This window comes from Herpailurus yagouaroundi, unplaced genomic scaffold (assembly GCF_014898765.1).
Source record: "Herpailurus yagouaroundi ecotype Mexico unplaced genomic scaffold, PumYag 196, whole genome shotgun sequence".
NCBI classification, from domain to species: domain Eukaryota; kingdom Metazoa; phylum Chordata; class Mammalia; order Carnivora; family Felidae; genus Herpailurus; species Herpailurus yagouaroundi.
In genome coordinates, this window is record NW_024412427.1 from 28,814,717 (window position 1) to 28,837,877 (window position 23,161).

Genomic DNA, 23,161 nt, shown 5'->3' on the forward strand with positions numbered 1-23,161 from the left:
CTCTGTCTCTCTCTGTCCCAAAAATAAATAAAAATGTTGAAAAAAAATTAAAAGAAAAAAAAAGAAACAGGGAGGTTTGGGAGCGCATTCACACCTACTCTCAGTATTGAAAGAGTAGTGAACTTCCCCCCCCACCCCCCCTACGCCCCTTTTGTTTTTAGATACAAGTTATCCTAGAAAGGAGGCCATGTCACAAAGAAAATAAGATAGTATGAACGCACTCTTAACTGATGGTTACATTTATCTACTAAAACAGTTGGGCTAGGAAAAAATTAGCGCCTGTATTTAATCAAATCGAAACATTCTGGAAAAAGAAATCTTTGGATGATTTATTTCTGTGGTAAATAGATTCTACTTATGTTTGAAAAAGAAATTATACTCTTTCCAATGCCCGGGGGTCTTGCAAACCCCAGAACAGAAATAAAAGATCCCCTTTGAGCTACTTTGCAGGGTGGTTGTTTTGAAGAGATTTCTCCTGGAGCTAATTGCTGCATGAAATAACTTCAAAACATTGCCCAACCCACACACCGGGCTCACCTGTCATTGCTTCTAAGCATTGAACTTGAATGTGTCAACTAACCACAAATTTGAAGTGTGTTTGAGAACCTTCATTTTAAGTAGTTTTTGACTTAAAGTGATAATTATGTTATACTCTTTGGGGTTCATCCTTACTTTAAATCCAAATTTCCCTTTGATTACCTGTGATTTTTAAATAAACGATATCTGTTTTCTGGGCCTGTCTGCTCAGTTCAATCTTTGCTTTGTTTGTTTGTTTGTTTGTTTGTTGTTTTTGTTTTGCTTTTTTTCCCCCCAGGATATTGACTTCTTCTGTGAGTGAGCGAGTAGACAAACCTGCAAATAGAAAGGAAACATCAAGAAATAAAGAAAAAGAAGTGAAATAGCAACAACAACAACAAAAATACATATCCCTAATTCCTAACTTTGGTTTCGCGGCTTTGTTACCTTACAGGAGGGCTGGGCCCTCAGGGCCTGCGGTCAGAGATGAAGGAGGGGGTTTCCACTCAGTTTTCTGCGGCAGGGCAATGTTTGGCTCAAGTGGGAGATCTGAAAGCAGAGATTATTTTTCAGCCTCGAGAATCTTCTTTTATGCAGGGATGCATATAGAAGATGGTTTGTTTGTATTATTTCCAAATGGTAATTCTTGCCAGCTCTTTGGCTCCTTATATAAACTTGGTAGGTCATAAGTCTTCCTTTGGACATGCTGTTTTCTAATTATTTGTCTCTCTGGCCATTTGCAGTGTTATAATATATCCAATGGGGCTATATCATCAAGGAGTATTCTTGTTGATTGTTGTCTAGGATTGTTGTCGCTTTTAATATTTGATGCCTTTGGGATATAAAGCTGGTGGGAGTGGGGGAGCTGTTTAGACTCATAGACGTTTGGACTATGCCTCTTTCTCTTTAAAAAAATTTCACGGGGGCATCTGGCTGGCTCAGTTGGAAGAGTATGTGACTCTTGATCTCAGGGTCGTGAGTTCAAGCACCACTTTGGGCATAGGGATTACTGAAATAAATAAACTTAAAAAAATTTCACCCATTATTTCCACTGAATAATTTTATCTTCTAAATGATTGATTTACCTCTCCCCAAATTTTAAATAAGTATGTGTATATGTAATAAGGGTGGAGTAGCTTATGAAATATTTGTAGTAGAATAGTTTCCCCTTCATATGTGCTGTCAAGTCCAAAGACAGAGGGAAAGAAAAGCATGTGAGTTATTTCTCGACTTGTTTCAACTTTGAATCTCCTCTTCCCATGTAAATCCCCCCAGTCAACGGTGATGTGTGAAGAAATCTGGTGAGCCAATTGGCCCACAAGTTTTTCTACATTTAGTTGGAAATTTGCTTTGATTGTGTATTCCTGGTGTAATTCTTTTTATGTAGTCCTGGGTCTTTGTTTACATGTAATTAAAATGCCTGTAGTCAAAAAATTTCACAATTTCTGGCTTCAAAATTTTTTGAAGACATTTTTCACCTTGGGATATCAAAAGCCTGGGAGGGGCCTGGAAATGGGGTTGGTTCCTCAGTTTCCGGTGGTCTGTTCATCCCACAAGCATGAGGAGGAGGGCATTAATGACAAGTTGGAGACTGGGACCCCGGGGTCATTTTTCCAGCTGCATCCACTGTGACTTGGGGTGAATATGTTTTTGCCAAATTCCTATGGGAATTTACCATCAAGTAAAATGGTACCCCCCCCAAAAGCCCCCCAAACGCAAACCCACCAGTCTATTTGTTTGTCTTATTAGTGTGGTTTTGGAATGGTGGTGGGGGTCCAGAGCTGACAGCCAAGAAAGAACTCTTGAGACATCTTTGGTGCAGAAAGGTGATATTATTAAACAAAGCATGGGACAGGACTTGTGGGCAGAAAGAGCTGCACTGGGGTTGTGAGTGGCTGATTATATAATATTGAGTTTGGGCGGGGGGGCGGGGGTGGTGGTAAAGCAAAACAGAGGTTTCCAAAAGGATTTTCATATGCTAAAGAGGACTCCTAAGATACTAGAGGCCTAGCTTGGCAATAGTCAAGCTAAGTTTCTTTTTTTTCCTCTAGCAAAGCATTAATGTTAAGCAATAGGGAGTCTTCTCATTCCTGGAGGAGTGTCATACTCTGTCTCAAGTATTTGTCAATGGGCTGCAGGTTATAAGGAAATTTAATTTTACCTACCATTTCCTTCCTGCCTTTGTTACCCACATCACTATGGAGGGGAGGGTGATGGTAGGGCTCCGGGAAACTGAATTTATGGGTTTCTGGAGGCTAGGCTATTGATGTGATTGATAAGATTAAATTTAATTAAAATTTTTCCTATTTCTTTGTTCTTGGGCAGCCAGGAGTGACTGAAGAATGTCACACATATCCCGTTGGGGGGGGGGGGGGGGGGGCGGGGAATGGGCTTATGGGGTATCAGCTTGGCTTATGCTCCCTCATTATTACTGTATTCCATGAAATATTTCAGGCAGTATCCAGGGCACTCAACACAATTTTAAGGTAAGAGACATTATCCTACCTCTGTTTCTATCTGCTTCTCACTTGCTGGCACCCCCATTATCCCTTGAAACACCCAGCACCCCCATGACACCCTCAGTCTGCCAAAGCCCCGTCTGTCTGGCCTCATGCATCTAACCTCACTCCCTGAGCATGCGGCTCCTGGTTCCAGGCCCTCCTGGCCGCACCTGGCTCCCATTCATCAGAACCGTTCTCATCCAGGAGTTTTGAGGTCATTGATTGGTTTCAGTCTCCTGGGGGCCTATCTGTCGCAACCTGAGGAGAGAGCAAAAGGCAAACTGACACCCCACAAACAAGCTCCCTGCCCCCAGGTGGGATGGGCGTGACATTCCTCAGGCACTCCCGGCTGCCCAAGAACCAAGGAAAGGGAAAAACCAAAGGTTAACTGATAGAGATCACAGCCATGCAGGACAGTCTCCATCAGGTTACAAATGTCTTAGTAAATTACAAGAAAAAGGCAATCTTATCAATATTCTAATTTCCAGAAACCTAGACTCTGGTTTCCTAGAGCCCCAACGTCACCTCCCCTCCATAGTGAGGTGGGAACAAAGGCAAGAAGGAATTGGCGGGTAAAATTAAATGTTCTTATAACCTGCAGCCCACTGACAAATACTTGAGGCAAATACAGAGTGTAACATTTCTCCAGGAACGCCCTACTGTCTTAGCATTAACGCCTTACTAGAGAAAAAACAACTTTAGTTTGACATAGCCAGGCCTCTGGTATCTTCTTTGTCCTCTCTGGCATGTGAACATCCTTCAAGGACGTCCTTCAAGGAGGCCTCCGTTTGACTTTATGTCCCCCGACTCCATAGTATATAACCAGTCACTCCTCACAACCCCAGTGCAGCTCTGTCTGCCCATGGGTCCTGTCCCCGTGCTTTATTCAATAAAAATCACCTTTTTGCACCAAAGATGTCTCAAGAATCCCTTCTTGGCCGTCAGCTCCGGACCGCCATCACCACTCCAAAACCCCATCACACAGAATGAAAGCACCACAGGGGCTTTAAACACCATCTAGCCTTTCAAAAGGCAAAGTGCCATCCCTGGCCCGGCAGCAGTGCGGCCCCACCTGGGTGTCGGTTGGAATGGCAGAACCTCTAGGCTCCTCTGCAGGCTTTCTGAATCAGAATCGGCATATTAATAAGTCCCCAGATTCAAGATACGTGTATGCATTGTAGGGAAAGACCCTGCTGGGGTCCCTAACCTGCTGGGGTCTCTGGCTGGGCCTAAGAATTAAACTGGCATAGACAGATTACTGGAGAAAACCGTATGTGTTTAATTTAATATTTTTACATGTAGATGGGAAAATGAAGACCCAAAGAAGCCGTGAGATCCACATACGTCTATACCTCTTGAGACAATGAACAATAAATTGTGAGACATGACAAGACGAAGTGGCTGGGGCTCAGGGCAGTAAATCGTGGGACAGTGACTAGGAAATATACAAGGGAACCAGCAGAAGATAAGGGTTGTTTCAGTAGGTTGTACAGATCCATTTCAGTGCCAACTCCCAGTGCCTGGTGATAAGAGGGTTCTCTTTCCAGTGCAGGGAGGGCACCTTTCTCATGAGAAATTTTATGACCTGTTTTTTTAGGTAGAAAGGGGGAAGGTCAGAGAGCCCTTCCTGCATCTGTGGTTTCTCAACTGCCTTCAGCTCAAAATAATCAATATGTCAAAGGGGCATATTTTGGGGTAGCATGTTCTGAATCCCTTTGACATTAAAGGTTATGAGCAACACTGATTTTCATTCCCTCCTCTCAACTTACACATAAAGAAATAAATTAAAAAAGCTAGAGCACCTGAGAGTTGAAGCAGCTCTCCCAAGGTTAAAAGGCAGGATTTCAACTTTCCTAAACCAGTATTCCCCTATATAGCAGGCACTGGCTTGGTGGTCTACCGATCTCTCTACCTTAGAGAAAAGGGAGCCATGGGGTAGGGGACTGAGAGTTTGGGGTGCAGTGAGGCATTCTAGGATGCATCCCCACTTGGGGAATCTTCCTCCCTTCCCACAATGAGCAAGGATATCTTTTTTTTTTTTTTGTAATATTTATTTAGGTTTTTTTTTGAGGGGGGAGGGGCAGAGAGACACAGAAGCATAGAATCCGAAGCAGGCTCTAACAAAGCAGCTGTGGGGCTGGAACCCACAAACCGTGCGATCACGACTTGAGCTGAAGTCGGACGCTCAGGTGCCACCCAGCTGCCCCATGAGCAAGGATATATCATATCTCTCAGATGTTCTCAATCACTGACATTGTTGCTTTGCAACCTCAGGAGCTCCCATGAGATCTGAAACTGGGCCCTGGGAGGGCAAGGGGAGACCAGGAAAGGGGCAAACCACTCCATAAGGGTAGGTGGCAGTTTCCTTAAGCAAGGGACTTACACAGGAGGCTTGTCATGGGTGGCTGCAAGACAGGTGAAGAACCTCTATGGACTGTTCCCGTGCAGTTCTAGGGTCAATTGGCAGTCACATCCTTTTGATGACCTCTCCCAACAGACATGAAAGAAAATAACTTCAAACAACTAGGCCTAGGGAATGAAGGAGTTCCAACTTGTAGGTTTCCTTGGTATTCCCAAGCTGAGGGTGTGTATGTGTGTGTGTGTGTGTGTGTGTGTGTGTGTGGTGTTTAAATTTTTCCATGTAGCTTGTACTGTCTCCTCTTGGGAGAGAAATAAGAATTTCACCATCTCTTATGTGTATACAATGGGATATTAGCTGCATAAAGAATGAAATCTTGACTTTCCCAACAACATGGATGGAGTATAATGCTAAGTGAAATAAATCAGTCAGAGAAAGACAAATACCATGATTTCACTCAGGTGCAATTTACGAAACCAAACAAAAAAAGAGACACACTGAAAAATAGACTCTTTTTTTTGTTAAAGTTTATTTATTTTGAGAGAGAGAGAGAGAGAGAGCATGCATGCTGGTGGTGGAGGGGCAGAAAGTGAGGAGAGAGAGAATCCCATGCAGGCTCTGCACTGTCAGCACAAAGCCCGATGCGGGGCTTGAACTCACCAACCATGAGATCATGACCTGAGCCAAGACCAAGAGTCGGGCGCTTAACTGATCGAGCCACCCAGGCACCCCCCAAAGATAGATGCTTAACTACAGATAACAAACTGGTGGTTGCCAGAGGACAGGAGAATGGGGGCGTGGGTGAAATAGGGGAAGGGGATTAAGAGCACACCTATTATGATGAGCACTGAGTAACGTATAGAATTGATGAATCACTATATTGTACACCTGAAACAAATTAAAAAAAAAAAAAAAAGAATTTCATCCTCCCTGACCTCGGAGAACACAGCAAACAGTACAGGGGGATGTATATGAGTAGCACAGGCAAGTAGATTTCAGGAGCCAATTTAGGGCAAATGGTGAGACTTTGCCTACAGCAGAGCTATTCAAAGGAGTTGGCAGCACAGGACAAGAGAAGTACTTGAAAGCCATCAGGGGTGAGAACAGTCAGGGCATGATACACACTGGCAAGCAATAAAATGAAATGAAATCTTGTTTAAGGGAACTGTGTAATTGGTAGCTCGGAGAAGTTGGAGGAGAAGAGAGCCCAGGGCATCCTGGAACAAGATAGGCTATATTTCTTACAGCGCTGTAGTCCCCTATCTATGCATGCTTGGATCCGGTTTGGACCTTGCTGGACCTCAGTTTTCTTAGCTATCAGTGGGGTTAACAGCATCTTCCTTGCTGGGTTGTTGCGAACCTTAAGTATAATGGGGGTGTGGAATAGAATCCAGGGGCCCTAGGACCGGGGCCCCTATGTGGCAGCAGTATTATCTGACCCGAGAGGGCTGGAAGGAGGACGGCCTTCCTTCAAGGAGCTGTGCTGTAATCTGCCAGATGCTTCACTGATAAGAAATTGCAATTTCCCATTCAGACCATCTGGAATTTCTAAATCAAAGATATTTCCAGATTGCATGCTTTTTTTTGTCGTTTCATCTCTTTAGGAAAAAACACCTGAAATTACCTGAAATAGTCCCAAGTCATTCCACTAGCAATTTGGTGACCTGACGTGGAGTGTATTATTTTGATTTGAAGTCTCGGTTCTGGCCACAGCCCTTCATTAACACCAGCAAGTGAGGGTCATTTACTTCCCACTGAGGGCCACCATACCTTACAAGAATCAAGACATTATTCTTACAAGAATCAAATATATCTATGTATTTGTGTATCTTTGAGGCCTATAGCCAGATGGATGTTAGTATGTAACTTAATCTCATTTAGGCTCAACAAAGTTGGGTTGTCTCATTTGCATATAGCCATCCTAGCGAGGGTGTAAATAACAACACCTCTTGGGAAATCAGCCTTGGAAGGGGCGTGTCCCACCAGACCACAAGCGCCTTGTGTTTCCAAGGCTTCATGGACTCCATCTGACAGCAGGGGTGAATACTGTTCCTCCGCTCTCCTGATGCTGGAAGTTCATGTCTCCGGCCAGACATTTTGACCCTTACTCTGAAAAGAGCCTTATACAGGATCCAAAGCACAAGACACGAGGAAGAGAGAAGGCCTCCGTGGACCTCAACAGGCACCCACCTGAGACTGAGGTACCGTGGCTTCTACTTCTCTAAAAATTATGCGCGCGTGTGGAATGCATGCTAATGAGAAGTTTATCCTTTTTTTTTTTTTTAAGTTTATTTATTTTGAGAAAGAGAGAGAGAGTGAGCACAGGCGGGGAAGGGGCAGAGAGAGAGGGAGAGAGACAGGATCCCAAGCAGAGCCCGAATTCATGAACTGTGAGATCATGACCTGAGCCGAAATCAAGAGTCAGACGCTTAGTTGACTGAGCCACCCAGGGGTCCTGAGAAGTTTATTCTGACTAAATTACTAGAGAACAGGATTTCTTAGGGGCTGCACCTTTGTTGTGTTAAATGATCCTATGATAAATCCAAGTCATTTAAAAAATAAATACAAGTAATTTGAATAGGCTGCATTTGGTGGGTTCCCCATATTATGTCACAGCCGGTGAAATCCCTGTAATGTGAACTGTTGTAGACCTGAGACCCCTTGGGGGTCTTGCACATCGTGTGACATGATGGCTCAGACTTCTGTTGTTTGTGTGGCCAGGTTCATGTCATTGAACCTCTTTGTCCCCCACTTTAGTCGCCTACACGTGGGAATAATAATGCCTCTGAGATAATAATAACTAACTTTGGGGGGTGATTATAAGAATCGGGTTAAATAAGATACAGTATGTAAAAATCCCCCGGAATACACCAGTGGGTATGTAATAAATGGTAGTAGAATTAAGTTCAAAATGAGAGGCTTTTAAAACACGTTTGAAACTTTTGAGGAACTACGGTTCTTTGTTGTTGTTGTTGTTTTAAGTGAATCAAAAATATATCTTGAGCATCTTTTCTTTCTAGAACACTTTTATGTTTCTCCATGGCTTTTTTGAAGGTGTGTGCAAGGTATACTGCAAACACTTAGCACGAAAGTACAGACACACACACACACATGCAGAGCTTGGTGAATGCTAGATCTAATGTCTGGGATGGTGCGTCTTCCCTGCCTTCATTATCGGGGGAATGTCTCTGGTCTGTCAAGAGACATTTAAAAAAACACCTGGCAAAACAGAGCAAACCAGGGAGATATTGTTCCCTTGAGATAAAGCCCCAGTGCTCTCCAACTTCCAGCCCTTCCCTCGCACGTCCTCCCTTATCCTCAGGGAATGTTGTAAATGGCAGCAAGCCATCGGATTCTCTCTGCTATCTGATGCCCCGCCAACAGCGACTTGACTTGATTTCAGATACTCCGTCTGGGTGCTGGGCATTGTGACATATGCTTGGGCTGGCTAATAAGTAAGTAGCTGGGGGTCCTTTTGAGTGAAGCTCTTGCAGTCCTGCAGAAACTGGGGACACTGACCTAATTAATGAGTCTATAGATGTGTAGGGACACCTCATGTTCAGAGTATGAGCTTTTGAATTCCCTTTTTTTGGCTACTTGCTGGGAACAAACGAACACATGAACAAACGTCAGCAAATGGCAAGAAAGGACAATGTAAGGCAGGGCTTTGATTATCCCAGGAAAGCACCGTGAGCTCATCCCTGCAGGTCAAGCAGGATATTCCTACCAACAGCGATCCTTTTTGTTAAAAGTCCTACCCTTTGTTCAAGGGCCAAGTGGCTGGGAATGCAAACCTGTGAGAGGTAAATCAGAATCCCTGGCAGACATTAAGATTGGAAACCTATCCTTTCCATTCCTGACCATGAACTTATAAGACCCTTTCCCAACCAGGCTTAGCAAGGTTTTTCAGACACGCTAGGAGAAATGGGGTAACTGGGGTGACTGTTGGAATGTTGGGCCTCAAGTTGACTTTACCAGAAACATCCAAGTTATTGGGGCCCTCGCCACCCCCCCTCAGCCCCTGCCCCAACTGCTTTTGTGAAGACAGTCTGTGTGAAAAATATTTGAGTCACAGCTGACTTAGCTCATTGTTGGCAGCGTGACTAAATTCGGCAGCAGGTTTTGTGCAGTCAAGTTTCAGAAAACCCTAGCATATTTCATAAGCTTAGAAGAAAGAGAAGTCAAGATGGCGGTGCCTTCAGCACCCCCACTCCTGACCCTAGATAAATGGGGGCATTCATTGCTTCTCATGTTTATTGGCCGAGCAGACACTTGTGCCCTCCCGGATCTGATTTAATACAAGGAAATATCAAGCGCCTTCATGTAGTATTTAAACAAATCTCTGGAGGGGTGGGCACTTCAGCTCTGAGTGGAGAGAAGAAATAAGAGTGAACACCAGGAAGAAAATCTCATTTCTTCAACAATCAGTCTCATCTGTCTGAAATGGTGAGGAAGAAAAGTAAGAAAGAAATTACACAAGCTAATACTATTCCATGCTCTTCCCTTGAAATACAATTTTGGGGATTTTAAAGGCCTTCCAATGTTACGACGTCTTAGCTGCATCACCTGCAAATACCACCGTATGTCAGTAATTTAATCAGGAAAATGACATATCGATCTGCACGCTTTAGAGCATCCCCCCTCTAACCCATCATTAAAAAAGACAGAGAAATGCTCCCCAAGCTGTGATTTAAATATTTTTCTAAATGGAAATGACTTTTCTGTCACACGTGAGCAATTGTTTTAATCATTTCTTTGCAAGTGTAAGCTGTGCTGGAATGAGTGTATTTGGGAGGTAAAGACGAGGCTACTAATATCTCACCCGCTTTCCCCGCCTCTCATCTCTTTTTACTCTCACTCCCCTTTTTCCTATTTGTTTCAGCAGGTGAATTTATCCTGGCCAAATGCTTTCGTGGAGATGGGAATGTTAATCTGCTTAAGCAATTCTGTGTCAAGCTGGGTTGGGGGGAATCCAAGCCAGCTTTTAGATTTCTTTTTTACTTTTTTTTTTTAAGTTTTATTTTCCAAGAGAGAGAAAGAGAGAGAGAGAGAGAGAGCGCGCGCACAAGCAGGAGAGGCAGAGAGAGAGGGAGAGAGAATCCCAAGCAGGTTCCACAGGAGCAGAGTCGAGCCTGACAAGGGGCTCAGACCCAAGAACCACCAGATCATGACCTGAGCCGAAACCAAGAGTTCGACGCTTAATGAACTGAGTCACCCAGGCACATCCTCCCCACCCCCTTATAGATTTCTATAAACTAAGGGCAGAAAACCCGAGTTGTAGTCCCTGGTTGTCCACCCACTCACCTCACTGGACCCTCAGTCACTCAGGGGTTTCCAGGTCTTTCTTCTCTCCCCTGCCCTTGGAGACAAAATGATTTAAGGCCTACTCTAGATCTTTCCCTGAGACTTATGTTACTGCTAATGATTAATGCTGCCACACATGGATTAGAAGACAGGACTTGAGTCTTGACTCCCAGGGGCCACACATGCAGACACGCTGGCTCCTCGAGAGACAGTAGGTCAAGGAGAATGGGCCAGCTGGATAGACTTGCAATGCTGATCTGTCCTGCAGAAGGCTACTACTCTAGGTGAGATGTGTCCCTGAATCCCACCGAAGCAGGCAGAGAGATGATCACGGGAGAAAAGAACCAGTATTTTGGAACACCACCTATAAACCAGTGTCTTGCATGAGGCTCCCCCACCCCGCCTCCGAGGCTGTCTGGACCCAGCAAGAAAGCTAAACTTTCTTCTGGCCCATGTCTGATTAAAGGTTGCAGTGGGGGCTAATCCAGTCTCAGATTTCTCCCTTGATCAGCTTCCAAGGTCCCTGAAACTTTGATGCCCTGTAGCTGTAGTGAGGAACTTTGGAGGGACCAGGGTGACACCTAGTGGTGAGCTTGGGATCTGGCATACAGAGAGACCTTTCCAAAGGAGTCGGCAGCCCACCGTGTGAACGTCCTTCGTAGCTTTCAGGATCATCACTATCAGGGCCACCTCTTTGGGTGGACCCTCCACCCTCACCCCTTCCTCCAAATATGTGCAATCTTAAAATCTGCCTGTCACATGGCATAGATATAGGGGTAGTAATATGCCTTTACTGCTGACCTTCTCATAAATTCAACTGATTCGAAAATTCACACATTAGGGGAAAGCTGACATTTCACTTTTCAGACCCATTTTGTATATTTGCTCTGAATATGGAACCCTGCAGAGCTTAGAGATTGTTTCATTTGATTTAATTCACTTATAGAAAAGCAGCAATAGCACCTTGAGCTGGGAGAGTGGAAATTCCTCTAGGAAAAAATTAACACAATTCCCAGCCCCCTCTAGGGGTGCCACAGAGTGTCTGAAAGGTATAAGACTCAGTGTCCCAGATCATTGACCTAAAAGCGTGAGAGCAGGATCTGCAGATAGACCACCTGGCTTCAAGCTCACAAGCTGTCCATGACACCGTGCTGAAATGGGAGTAAAGAAAAAAAGTCTGGGTTTCTGCTTCATCTCACAGGGTGATTCTCAACCCAGGGTGATTTTGACCTCAGCCCTCCCTCCTACTGGGGACATTTGGCAATGTCTAGAGACACATTTGATTGTTACAAACGGAGGAGATGCTACTGGCATTTAGAGGGTAGATGCTTCTAAACACGCTATCCTGCATGAGAGTGGCCCCCCCTTCAGGAATGATCCAGACTCAAACGTCAGTCATGTTCAAGTGGAGAAAGCCTACTGTAAGGGGTGATATTAATCAGCAGGTGAATTTTGAATGAGCGACAAATGCTAGGAAGGCCTAGGCAATTATCTGGCCCTGTGTTTTCTCTTCTCTCCTCTCCTCTCCTCTCCTCTCTCCTCTCCTCTCCCCTCTCCTCTCCCCTCCCCTCTCCTCTCCTCTCTTCTGTTTTCTTTTCTTTCTTTTTTTAAAGTAATCTCTACCCCCAACATGGGGCTTGAACTCAGGACCCTGAGATCAAGAGTTGCATATTTTCCGGACTGAGCCATCCAGGTACTTTGTTTTCTAAATTTGTGATGAACCACTAGATAGAGTTGGATTATCCTGACACATGCACGCCACACCGTCTGGAGCTATGACAGCACAGAGAGAACCTCCATTTTGCAATCAGCTCCTTACAAATGACCATCAGCAATTCCCTTTCTTTATAATTTGAAACTCGGTCCTTTTGCTTCATGCTGTAGCTGTGCACGCCCTTGCTCCTGATGTAACATTTCACCAAACGCCCTTCATCAGCTGCAGGAAGGTTCAGGGCTAGTGAAGGGCTGACACATGATGGGGGCTGAAGGCTATTTGCATTTCTTCCTACATCCCTTTCAGTCTCCTCTAGGAGATTGCTTAATTGCTTTTCAAACAGCTATCATGTCCTCCTAGCTTTACAGCTTCTTCCAGAAGATGATTACAATGTCCTATTATTTTTCAAGCAAAAATAGTGCTTCCTTACCCCTCAGTAATGTATGCACTGTCAATTTCAATAGCATCAACTGTCTTTACCCGACATGAATCTCTTTTTCCCTTTATCTCCCCCCTCCTCCTTTGCTATTGTCATCCTGTTTAACCTTTCTTGGGAGAGCTTCCTAAGCACACGAATATATTTATGGAGTATCTATACATTTGTGGATACAACTGAGGGGGAGCAGAATATATCACCCCAAAAAATGCCATTTGGCATATTGATTATTTTGAATTAAAGTTACTTAAGAAACAGCCAGTGCAAGAAGGACACTCTGACCCTCCCTTGTCCCCCTGAAAGCAGGAAATAAATTCCCCATGTGAAGGATACCCTCCCTGCCCCTGGAGGGGAGGAGGCATCCTGATCACCAGAGGTAGGGACTTTCGGGCGGAGAGGTCCCCATAAGCTACAGGCTACCTCTTCACTAACCAGCTACCCAAATCCAAACCTCTTGGTTTTGTCCAATTTTCACAGCTTATTGTTTCTTTGTGTAAAAGGCATAAAGCTGCTAGCTTTGGTTACTTCTCCAAGCATCCTGCTTCTATGAGTTCCTGTGTGGACAAAATTAAATCCGTTTTTCTCCTGTTAATCTGTTTTATGTCAATTCAATTATTAGGCCATCCAAAGAACCTAGAAGGTAAGAAGGGAAATGTTTTCCTCCCTTACACAATTAAATTTTAAACACTGTGTGCTTAGCCTAGTGTTGACATTTCTCATTCCTTGGAGCAAGAATTTACTTAGACGTTAATAAGTACAGGTGTGATGTACTTTTCAGCGCACACTCCAGTTCTGAGAAGGGGAGAAAGAGGCCATGCAGCCCTCACATATTACACTTGCGGGTTTGTTTAAAAGAGATACGTAATTGGAGAACTAAAGCCTGAGTTGAAATGTGTTACTTTATCTCATACCGGAAGCCTGAATATAACCCCTGCTTTTTATGGCTCGTGAGTTTGAATGGGGCTTGTGTCTTCTTTTTTTTTTATTTATTTTTATTTTTTTAGTGTTTATTGATTTCAGAGACAGAGAGACAGAACACAAGTTGGGGAGGGGCAGAGAGAGCCAGAGACAGAATCTGAAACAGGCTCCAGGCTCTGAGCTGTCAGCACAGAGCCCAAGGTGGGGCTTGAACCCACGAACCGTGAGATCATGACCTGAGCTGAAGTTGAACGCTTAACCGACTGAGCCACCCAGGCAGCCTCCCCCCCCCGCCGCCATCTTTTTTTTTTTATGAAGCTGCTAATGAATTTAACTTTAAAAGGAAAAAAAAAAAAAACATTCTTGCCCTTCTTTTCAAAACCTCCTGCCCTCATGTGACTTAGTACTTTTGGTTTTCTTGTTTTTTTAGTATCACATTTTTCAAAATCGACACTGAACAACAGGAGGGCATCGGATGGCTAAAATACACACTAGGGGTTGGGATGTGGGCTTGGGCGCTCCAGGTCCTACACCCTCGCGTCTCCTGCAAGGAAGGGATACCCGCAAGGTGAAAGAAACAAGTGAGCTGTGAATAGCAGCTTAGTGGATGTTAGGCCAACATCAGAAGATGCCCCCATTTCCCGATGTAGAGCTTCTGAGGCACAGGCCGGATTGGCAGTGTGGCTCGGACTGGCAGGTAGGTCTGCATACGGTTTCCTGGTTCCTGCTTCTTTGAGTCTCGGCCATCTGGGTCTGTGGCACAAGATGCCAGTTGCCGTGTGACAGGTGGCTCATCCCACTCCAGTGTAGATGGAGAAGTTACAACAATAGAGAGGAAGAAGAGCAGACACTCTTGACCCCTGGCCCAAGACACCTGCATCTCTGCCTGGCGGCCTTTATAGTCCCCGGAGTTTGCTCATGGCAGTCCGGAGGTACTAGGGGATTGACACTTCCTGGGAGGAGCCCTTAACCAACGACTGGTGGGGGTAGGTGTATAAAGCTTCAGCACCCCCATCCTCGGAGGGGTGTAGAGACTGCACCATCCCCCAGAGGTGCCAGGTGAAACTCAGTGCCAAGGGTCCACGGGGAGAACTTTCTTGATAAGACACCCTCGGTGCCTGACTATTCTTTCCCCACCTCACTTTCCCGCCCCCCACTATGATCTCTAGAATCATCTCCCCCGAAATTAATCCTGCTCGTATCCTGGTCTCAGGGCCCATTTCTAAACCAAGACAAAACATGTGACTGGTGCTGTCCTTGGCCAACAGGCCCTGTGCTGGGAAGCTGGAAGCAGAACAGGACGTGGGAAGAAGGCCTGGCATGCAGGGGTGCAGGACGTGGCAGGGCAGGGCCGTGTGGCTTCTAAGCCCAGTGGTCCCTCTCCGCTAGTAGAACTCACTGGAGGTCTCGGATTCTGACCTGTAAGATTTACCCTTCTTGTGGCGCCTGGGTGGCTCAGTCGGTTAAGCGTCTGACTCTTGATCTTGGCTCAAGTCATGATCTCATGGTTCACAGGTTCAAGCCTTGGGTCCGGCTCCATGCTGACCGTGCAGAGCTTGCTTGGGATTCTCTCTCTCCCTCTGTCTCTGCCCCTCCCCGACTCATGTGAGCTCTCTCCTTCTCTCTCTCTCTCAAAATCAGTAAACTTAAAGATTTGGGGCACCTGGGTGGCTCAGTCCGTTGGGCCTCTGACTTTGGCTTATGGCATCATTTCGCGGTTCATGGGTTTGAGCCCCACATCGGGCTCTGTGCTGACAGCTCGGAGCCTGGAGCCTGCTTCCGATTCTGTGTCTCCCTCTCTCTCTGCCCCTCCCCTGTTCGTGCTCTGTCTCTCTCAAAAATAAATAAACATTAAAAAAAAAATTTTTTTTAAAGATTTGTGATTCCTTATTCATTGGGGAAGAGATGGTAGGAGAGAGAGGGGTGCAAAGTTTGAGATTTCCTTCAGGTTCCCACCCCACCCCCGCCCTGAGAGCAAAGAGAAAAGCCAAAACAAAAAGATTTCTCTTCCCAACAGCTCAGGTCTATTCCCATTTCAGGGTGGCAAACATTCCAAACTGTGCTCAGACCTCCTGGCAAACTCATATCCCCGCAGCAAGATGGAATGGTATTTGGCTCTATTTCATATTCAAAGCTTCTTATACCATTCCGAGCCACATCCCTTTCAGATTCATCATGCTAGGACTTAACTATTCAAACAAAACAGTTCTTAAATTCTTCCACTTCCTGCTATGAACACGACTCAGAGCTATGAAAAACTTGTAGGGCAGCCTTTTGGGTGTATTTTATTAAAAGGTAAGATTATGCTCGAAGCAAAGGTTAGGCAAACATTTGCTTAACGCCTCCATCCTCAACAGGCAGGGAACATTTTCTCAAGTCGGAAGCTGAATAAAATGGCTGCCAGGTTAAGAAAGGTCTTTACTTAAAGGTCAAACCAAAATATAATGGGAAAGATAAAAACAGTGTGAAATAGGCTTTTTTTTTTTTTTTTTTTTTTTAAGGGAGACTGGCTCTAAGTGGAGATTTGTCTCTGCTTTCAAAGTTCCAAAAGTTCATAGTCAGTTTTAGAAGCACGATTGTTCTCCAAAACAAAGAGTGAAGCTAACCTGGCCCGCAGTGCGGCCTCACATTGAAACGGGAGGAAAATGACCAAGTACTTGGAGGTGTCGACCTCCCCTTTCCCAGCGTGACCCAACCAAGCGCCCTGTTCCTTCAAAGCACCTGCTCCCCAGGCACTCCCATGTTCCAGATTGCCGGGCCTAGAGTCCCATTTCCCAAGGGGACAGGTGCATTAGGGACTCGAGTAGCCATTCTGGAACCTTGACCAGATACTCGACATTGTACAGGTACCACGAGCACAGTGCCCTTCTACCAGAGGAAGGGATTACAGAGGCTGGCAGGTTTCTGGGGACGATATCCAGGTTTGGGCGGCTCCCCCATTTTCTTAAAGCCCCACGTGTAGGAGATTGCCAATACTTGGAGCGGGCTCCAGGCAATGCATACTTGTTTCATAACCAAATGAATCAAGAGGCGGGGGTGCTGTGTGGTGCTTTCCCAAGCCTTGGCCGTGCTCTGCCGTAGCAACCTCAGCACCTCCGCTCATCCCGTGACTTCATCAAGCCCTCTCAGAAACTTGTCGGACTCATCACATGGTACACAAATGATACCCTGGTATACCTGGCTCGGACAGATGGTTTTGCCTGTCTCAGATTAATGGCAGGTAGTTAGCTAACTTCTCCAAGATTTACTGGTACTAGTTAATTTTTTGAAAGACTGCTTTGGTGGCTGGTTAAATAGTCAACTTCCCTGAAATCCCTCAAGTGTCCCTTCACTGACACCCCTATCTCACAAGCCCCTTCTCTGGGATCACCAGGGCCTCCAACAGGTACAAGGTTAATTCCCAGAACAGCATCTGTCCTCAGGACTGTGCTCCATTCTGATGGGCTGGTGCCCACGCAATCTCAGATATACTGATCTGGTGGGACCGGGCTCTTTGCACTTCCCTTCCAGTCCTCACCACCTTGGAAACTCTCATGGCTCAGACACATTTCCTGTATTTTGTCCAGCCTTTCTGGTTGCTTTTGGTGAGAGTAATGCTATCCAATCAGCTAGTCTATCTGGGGCCTGCGTGGCTCAGTTGGTTAAACTTCCGACTCAGGCCATGATCTCACAGCTCATGGTTTAGAGCCCAGCATCAGGCTCTGTGCTGACAGCTCAGAGCCTGGAGCCTGCTTTGGATTCTATGTCCTCCCTCTCTTTCTGCACCTCCCTCATGCTCTTTCTCAAAAATAAATAAACATTAAAAAGATTAAAAAATAAGCTAGTCTATCACTACTTGAAGGGGGAGCCATCTATGGACTTTTCATGTGAGGCAGATCAATCACCATTTAAGCTGCTGAGAGTTTGGTTACTTGCAGCTGAACGAATTCCTCACTGATAAGCTTGCTCTTGTTAGGATCATGCCCTGTGTGTGGCCCATGGTCTGTTATCTGAGTAACAACTTGGGCATGTGGTCAAAAGGAAGGAGACTGAGAAGCCTGGCTTGGTTAGAGGAGAGGATCGTAAAAAGCAGAATCTTAGGAAAAGGAAGTACTTCAGGGTAGTCCAAGAAGGATAATTTGAATTTCTTCATTTGGAAACAAAAAAAGAGAGAGAGAGAGAGAAGAGATCTATAATGTGTACTAACAAGATGAAAGGGTTATTAGAAAACTTTGGAAACTGCTGAGTGGTAATATTTCTAACCCAAGTTAATAACTTGCTGGAAACCCAAGAGGGAGGCATTTCGTCTTAGCTTTGCCATTAAGCACAAAGCCGAAACTCTCGGAACATGATTTATAACCCTCAGAGCTCTGCGGATTTCATTATAAAGCACTAAATAAAGCCTGGCACCTCTCAAGGTGTCCCGTGGCCAGGGACATGGAGAGATAAGGGGCTTTTGCCAAGGTCACACTCTAGGCAGCAGGGAGCCTGTGGATATGAGTTGGTTAAAGAAGAAAGACCACACACACACACATACACACACACGCACGCACTCTGGGTTTTGGGTAGGAACACTCTGAATCTTGTGCCTGTTGTGGCAGATTGTAATTTCCAAAGATGGTCCCATCAACATGTTCTTCTTACAATGGACACAGACTCTCTCTCAGCAAGAGGTGGGGGGGTCTCTCTTCCTCCCTTTGCTCCTGGTGGGCCCGTGACTGCTGGAAGGATAGGTCATAAAGGGCAATGCAACTTTCGCTGGCCTCCCAGGATCCTTGACCTGGGGATCCTGCCACCAGCCTCATGGAAAGGCTACTGTAGATGTTGTGGCCGCAAACCTAGCAGACCATCAGCACTGATTACCCATCATCCGTATCATCAGCAGCAGACGTGCGAGTGAGCGAGGCTTCAGAAGATGCCCCCCACTGAGCCTTTGAGCTGCTCTGGTGGAACAATGTGGTGCAGAGATGAGCTGTCCTCCACGAGAAATTTCCCAAACCCCCTATTTACACCCAAAAAAAAAAAAAAAAAAAAAAAAAAAAAAAAGTTATTTTCATGCAGTTTTTTTTTTTTTAAGTTTATTTTTATTTATTTTGAGAGAGAGATAGACAGCAAGCTGGGGAGGGGCAGAGAGAGAAGGAGACGGAATCCCATCAGCAGAGGGTCTGAGGCAGGGCTCGAACTCGTGAATGGGAGATCACGACCTGAGCCGAAGCCAAGAGTTGGATGCTTAACCGACTGAGCCACCCAAGTGCCCCAGGAAAAATGTAATTTTAAAACAGGAAGTTATGCAGCAAGAGCTGTTCTTCCCTGCCTTGGAGCGTACCCGCTAACAAGAGCTGCTCAGGTATCACTCATGACAAGGAATGTCCCCGAAAGGACACAGAGTCTGCCAATGCATTAGCTGGTCCAAGTGGATGCATGAGGGCAGACAGAGCTCTGGATCGTACGTAACAAAGCCTCAGTCTGGCACGGCGCCTGACCTTGTGGGAATGATCGGCAGAAATACCGACTATAGTTCTGGCCCCGGCCTTTACCTGGTCCTGGTTTTACTTTCCCTGTTGGTGGCTTTATTGAGAAAACATTGAAGATAAAAGTCAAGGGATATTTGACAGAGGCCGCCAATTGATTCCTCCAGTCCGTTTTCTCCTTCTTCTTTCAGTAGCAAGTTCCTAAATTTTAGCAGTTCACAGACCACTCAGGGTAAAGATTCCTGCTGTGGGTGCTTGTGACGTGCCCACCGCTCTGTGGTCCGTCCAGTCCTGCTGCAGCTGTGGACACAGACCTGCACCAGGCTTCTTGTTTTCTCCTTTCCGCCATATTCGTTTCTCTTCTTTTCTTTCTTAATTGAAATAAAAATTTCTACAACCTAAATTCACCCTTTTAACCATTTTTTAAAAATTGTTTTGAATGTTTATTTATTTTTGATAGAGAGAGACAGAGCATGAGTGGGGGAGGGGCAGAGAGAGAGGGAGACACAGAATCCAGGCTCTGAGCTGTCAGCACAGACCCCAAAAGGGGGCTTGAACTCACGAACCATGAGTTCATGACCTGAGCTGAAGTCGAACGCTCAACCGACTGAGTCACCCAGGCGCCCCTTAACCATTTTTAAAGTGGACAGCTCAGAGGTGTTTAACACGTTCTCAGGGTGGCGTGATCATAATTACAGTCTAATTCTGGAGCATATCACCCAAAAAGACACCCTGCACCCAGGAAGCAGTAGCTCCCCTGTTCTGCCCTGCCCCCAGCTTTTGGTGAACGCTAATCTACTTTCTGTCCCTATGGGTTTGCCTATGCTGGACATTTTCTCTAAATGGAATTACACAGTATGTGGCCTTTTGTCGTCTAGATTTTTCACGTAGCATAATATTTTCAAGCTTTGTCCATGTTGTAGCATATATTGGTATTTCATTTCTTCTTGTCCTGTGTTGTATTCTTTGTATGGAGATAATACATTTTATTTATCTGTCGATTAGTTCATGGACATTCAGGTTGTTTCCACTTTGGGGCTATTTGAATAATGCGTATATGTACATTCACGGACAAGTGTTTGTGTGGATGTTTCATTTCTCTTGGGTCTATACAGAGGAGTGGGATTGCTAGGTCTTACAGTAATAGTACGTGTAGCTTTTTGAGCAACAGCCAAAATGTTTTTCACAGTGGCTGTACCATTTTACTTTTTGACCAGCAATGTATTAGAGTTCCAATTTCTCCACATCCTTTCCAACAATTAATATTATTATTATTATTATTATAGCCATCCTAATGTATATAAAGATGGTATCTCATTGTGGTTGGGTTTGCATTTCCCTTAGAACTAACAATATTGAGCATCTTTTCATGAACTTATATGCCATTTGTATATCTTCTCTGGGGAAATGACTCTTGAAGTATTATGTTCATTTTTCAGCTGAGTTGCGTGTGTCTTTGGAGGGTTTCTTTTGCTATATTCTGGTTTCTGAACTCTTCTCAGATATATAATCTGCAATTATTTTCTCCCATTAGGTGGACTGTCTTTAAAATTTCTTAGTACTGTACTTTGATGCACCAGAGTTGCAAATTTTTTTTTAATTTTTTTTTCAACATTTTTATTTATTTTTGGGACAGAGAGAGACAGAGCATGAACGGGGGAGGGGCAGAGAGAGAGAGGGAGACACAGAATCGGAAACAGGCTCCAGGCTCCGAGCCATCAGCCCAGAGCCTGACGCGGGGCTCGAACTCACGGAACGTGAGATCGTGACCTGGCTGAAGTCGGACGCTTAACCGACTGTGCCACCCAGGCGCCCCTAGAGTTGCAAATTTTAATGAATCAAACTTATCTCTTTTCTTTGTTATTGTTTGTGCTCTGGTGTCAAATTTAAGAAACCACGGCCTGATGCAAGATCATGGAGATTTAGACCTATGTTCCTGATATTAAAAAAAAAAAAAACCAGCTTTTTTTGAGTTGCTGCATAAGTATTTTATGGTATGACAGCCCTGCTCACATCCAGAGTCTGGGCACTTAAAATTTTTGTTTTTTAATGTTTATTATTTTTGAGAGAGAGAGAGAGAGAGAGAGAGAGAGAGAGAGAGAGACAGAAACCAAGCAGGGAAGGGGCAGAGAGAGAGGGAGGCACAGAATCCAAGTAGGCTCCAGGCTCTGAGCTGTCAGCACACAGCCTGATGAGGGGCTCGAACTCACAGACCGCGAGATCACGACCTGAGCAGTAGTCGGCCGCCCAACTGACTGAGCCACCCAGGCGCCCCTTTTTAAAAAAAAATTTTTTTTTAATGTTTATTATTTTAGAGAGAGACAGAGACCAAGCAGGGAAGGGGCAGAGAGGGAAAGAGTCTGGGCATTTAGATCAGGACCTGAGTTTAGGATTTGCACCCCAAGTTCCCACTTTCTTTTCCTGGAGCACTTTTTAAAATAACCACTTAGAGTTGAGCCTGCAAAAAATTAGTGACTTCTGCCTCAACCACCTTGTAAGTAATAGATGCTTGCTACCCTGTTCTCTATCCCCAGCTCCCTCATGACCTAGGACAGAGGACTGTCTTTCCCCCAACTCATTGCACGTCTCTGCTCCTGTTTCTGGGACATGTAGGGAGTTAATACTGTGACTTGACTTTCTTTGTGTGAGTGTACTGAAACTGCCTTCAATCACAAAGATCCCAGGGTTTTCACCTCCTCAAAGAGGAAACTCAGATGCTGAGAAAGCTACTGATTGACACTGTGTTGATAGCTCGTGTCTCCCCACTTGGCAGGTTATAATCTGCATATTTTTAAATTTAATATACCAGCTACAGGCCCCCCAACATAGTTTCCTTTTATTTTATTTTATTAAATTTTTTTTAATGTTTATTTGTTATTGAGAGAGAAAGAGAAAGAGAGAGTGTGGGGAAGGGGCAGAAAGAGAGAGACACAGAATCTGAAACAGGCTCCAGGCTTTGAGCTGTCAGCACAAATCCAGACGTGGGGCTCAAACTCACAAACTGTGAGATCGTGACCTAAGCCAAAGTTGGACGCTTAACTGACTGAACCAACCAGGCACCACTACACACAGTTTCCTTTTAAGAGTTTTATCTCTTCTATTTGGATCTTTTATCCACTTTAGTTAATTTTTGTATATGGTGTGAGGTAGGGGTCTAAATTCATTCTTTTGCATGGAGATATTCAGTTGTCCCAGGACTATTTGTTGAAAATAATATTCTTTCCCCATTGAGTGATCTTGAGACTCTCGTTGTAAATCAATTGGCTATAGATGTATGAATTTATTTCTGGACTTTCAATTTTATTCCATTAATCTCTATGTCTGCCTTTATGCCAGTAACATGCTTTTGATTACCATATCTTTTTAGTAAGTTTTGAAATCAGGAAGTATATGTTTTCCAGCTTTGTTCTTCTTTTTGAAGATTATTTTAGCTATTTGGGTTATCCTAAAATTTTAAATTAAATTTAGGATCAGCTTGTCCATTTCTGTTAAAAATGCAGTTGGAATTTTGATAGGAATCAAATCAGTAGATGAGTTTTGGTAGAGCTGCTGCCTTAAGAATATTAAATCTTCTAACATCTAAACATGAGTTGTTTTTTTTTTCCTATTTAGTAGGTCTTCTTTAATTTCTTTAAATGATATTTTGTATTTTCAATCTGAAGGTCTTGTAATTCCTTAGTTAAATTTATTCCTAAGTATTTTGTCCTTTTTGATGCTATTATAAATGGAATTAATTTCATAATTTTATTTTGGTTTGTTCACTGCAAGCATATAAAAAACAATTGATCTTGCATCTTGCAACTTTGCCAAGTTCACTTGTTAATTTGCATAGTTTTTGCATAAATTTTTTAATGTTTATTTATTTTTGAGACAGAGAGAGACAGAGCACGAACGGGGGAGGGTCAGAGAGAGAGGGAGACACAGATTCTGAAGCAGGCTCCAGGCTCTGAGCTGTCAGCACAG

At 44.5% G+C, this 23,161-nt stretch overlaps 1 protein-coding gene across 1 annotated transcript in view; it reads left to right on the top strand.

The window, feature by feature from the left end:
- The window catches only part of OTOR (otoraplin), a 2,896-nt gene extending 1,988 nt beyond the window's left edge, over nt 1-908 (top strand). The window contains exon 4 of the mRNA XM_040447754.1: nt 815-908. Within this exon, the coding sequence (XP_040303688.1) occupies nt 815-838 (24 nt within the window). The 3' untranslated portion in view covers nt 839-908. The remainder of the gene's footprint in view (nt 1-814) is intronic.
- The last annotated feature ends 22,253 nt before the right edge of the window (nt 909-23,161 follow it).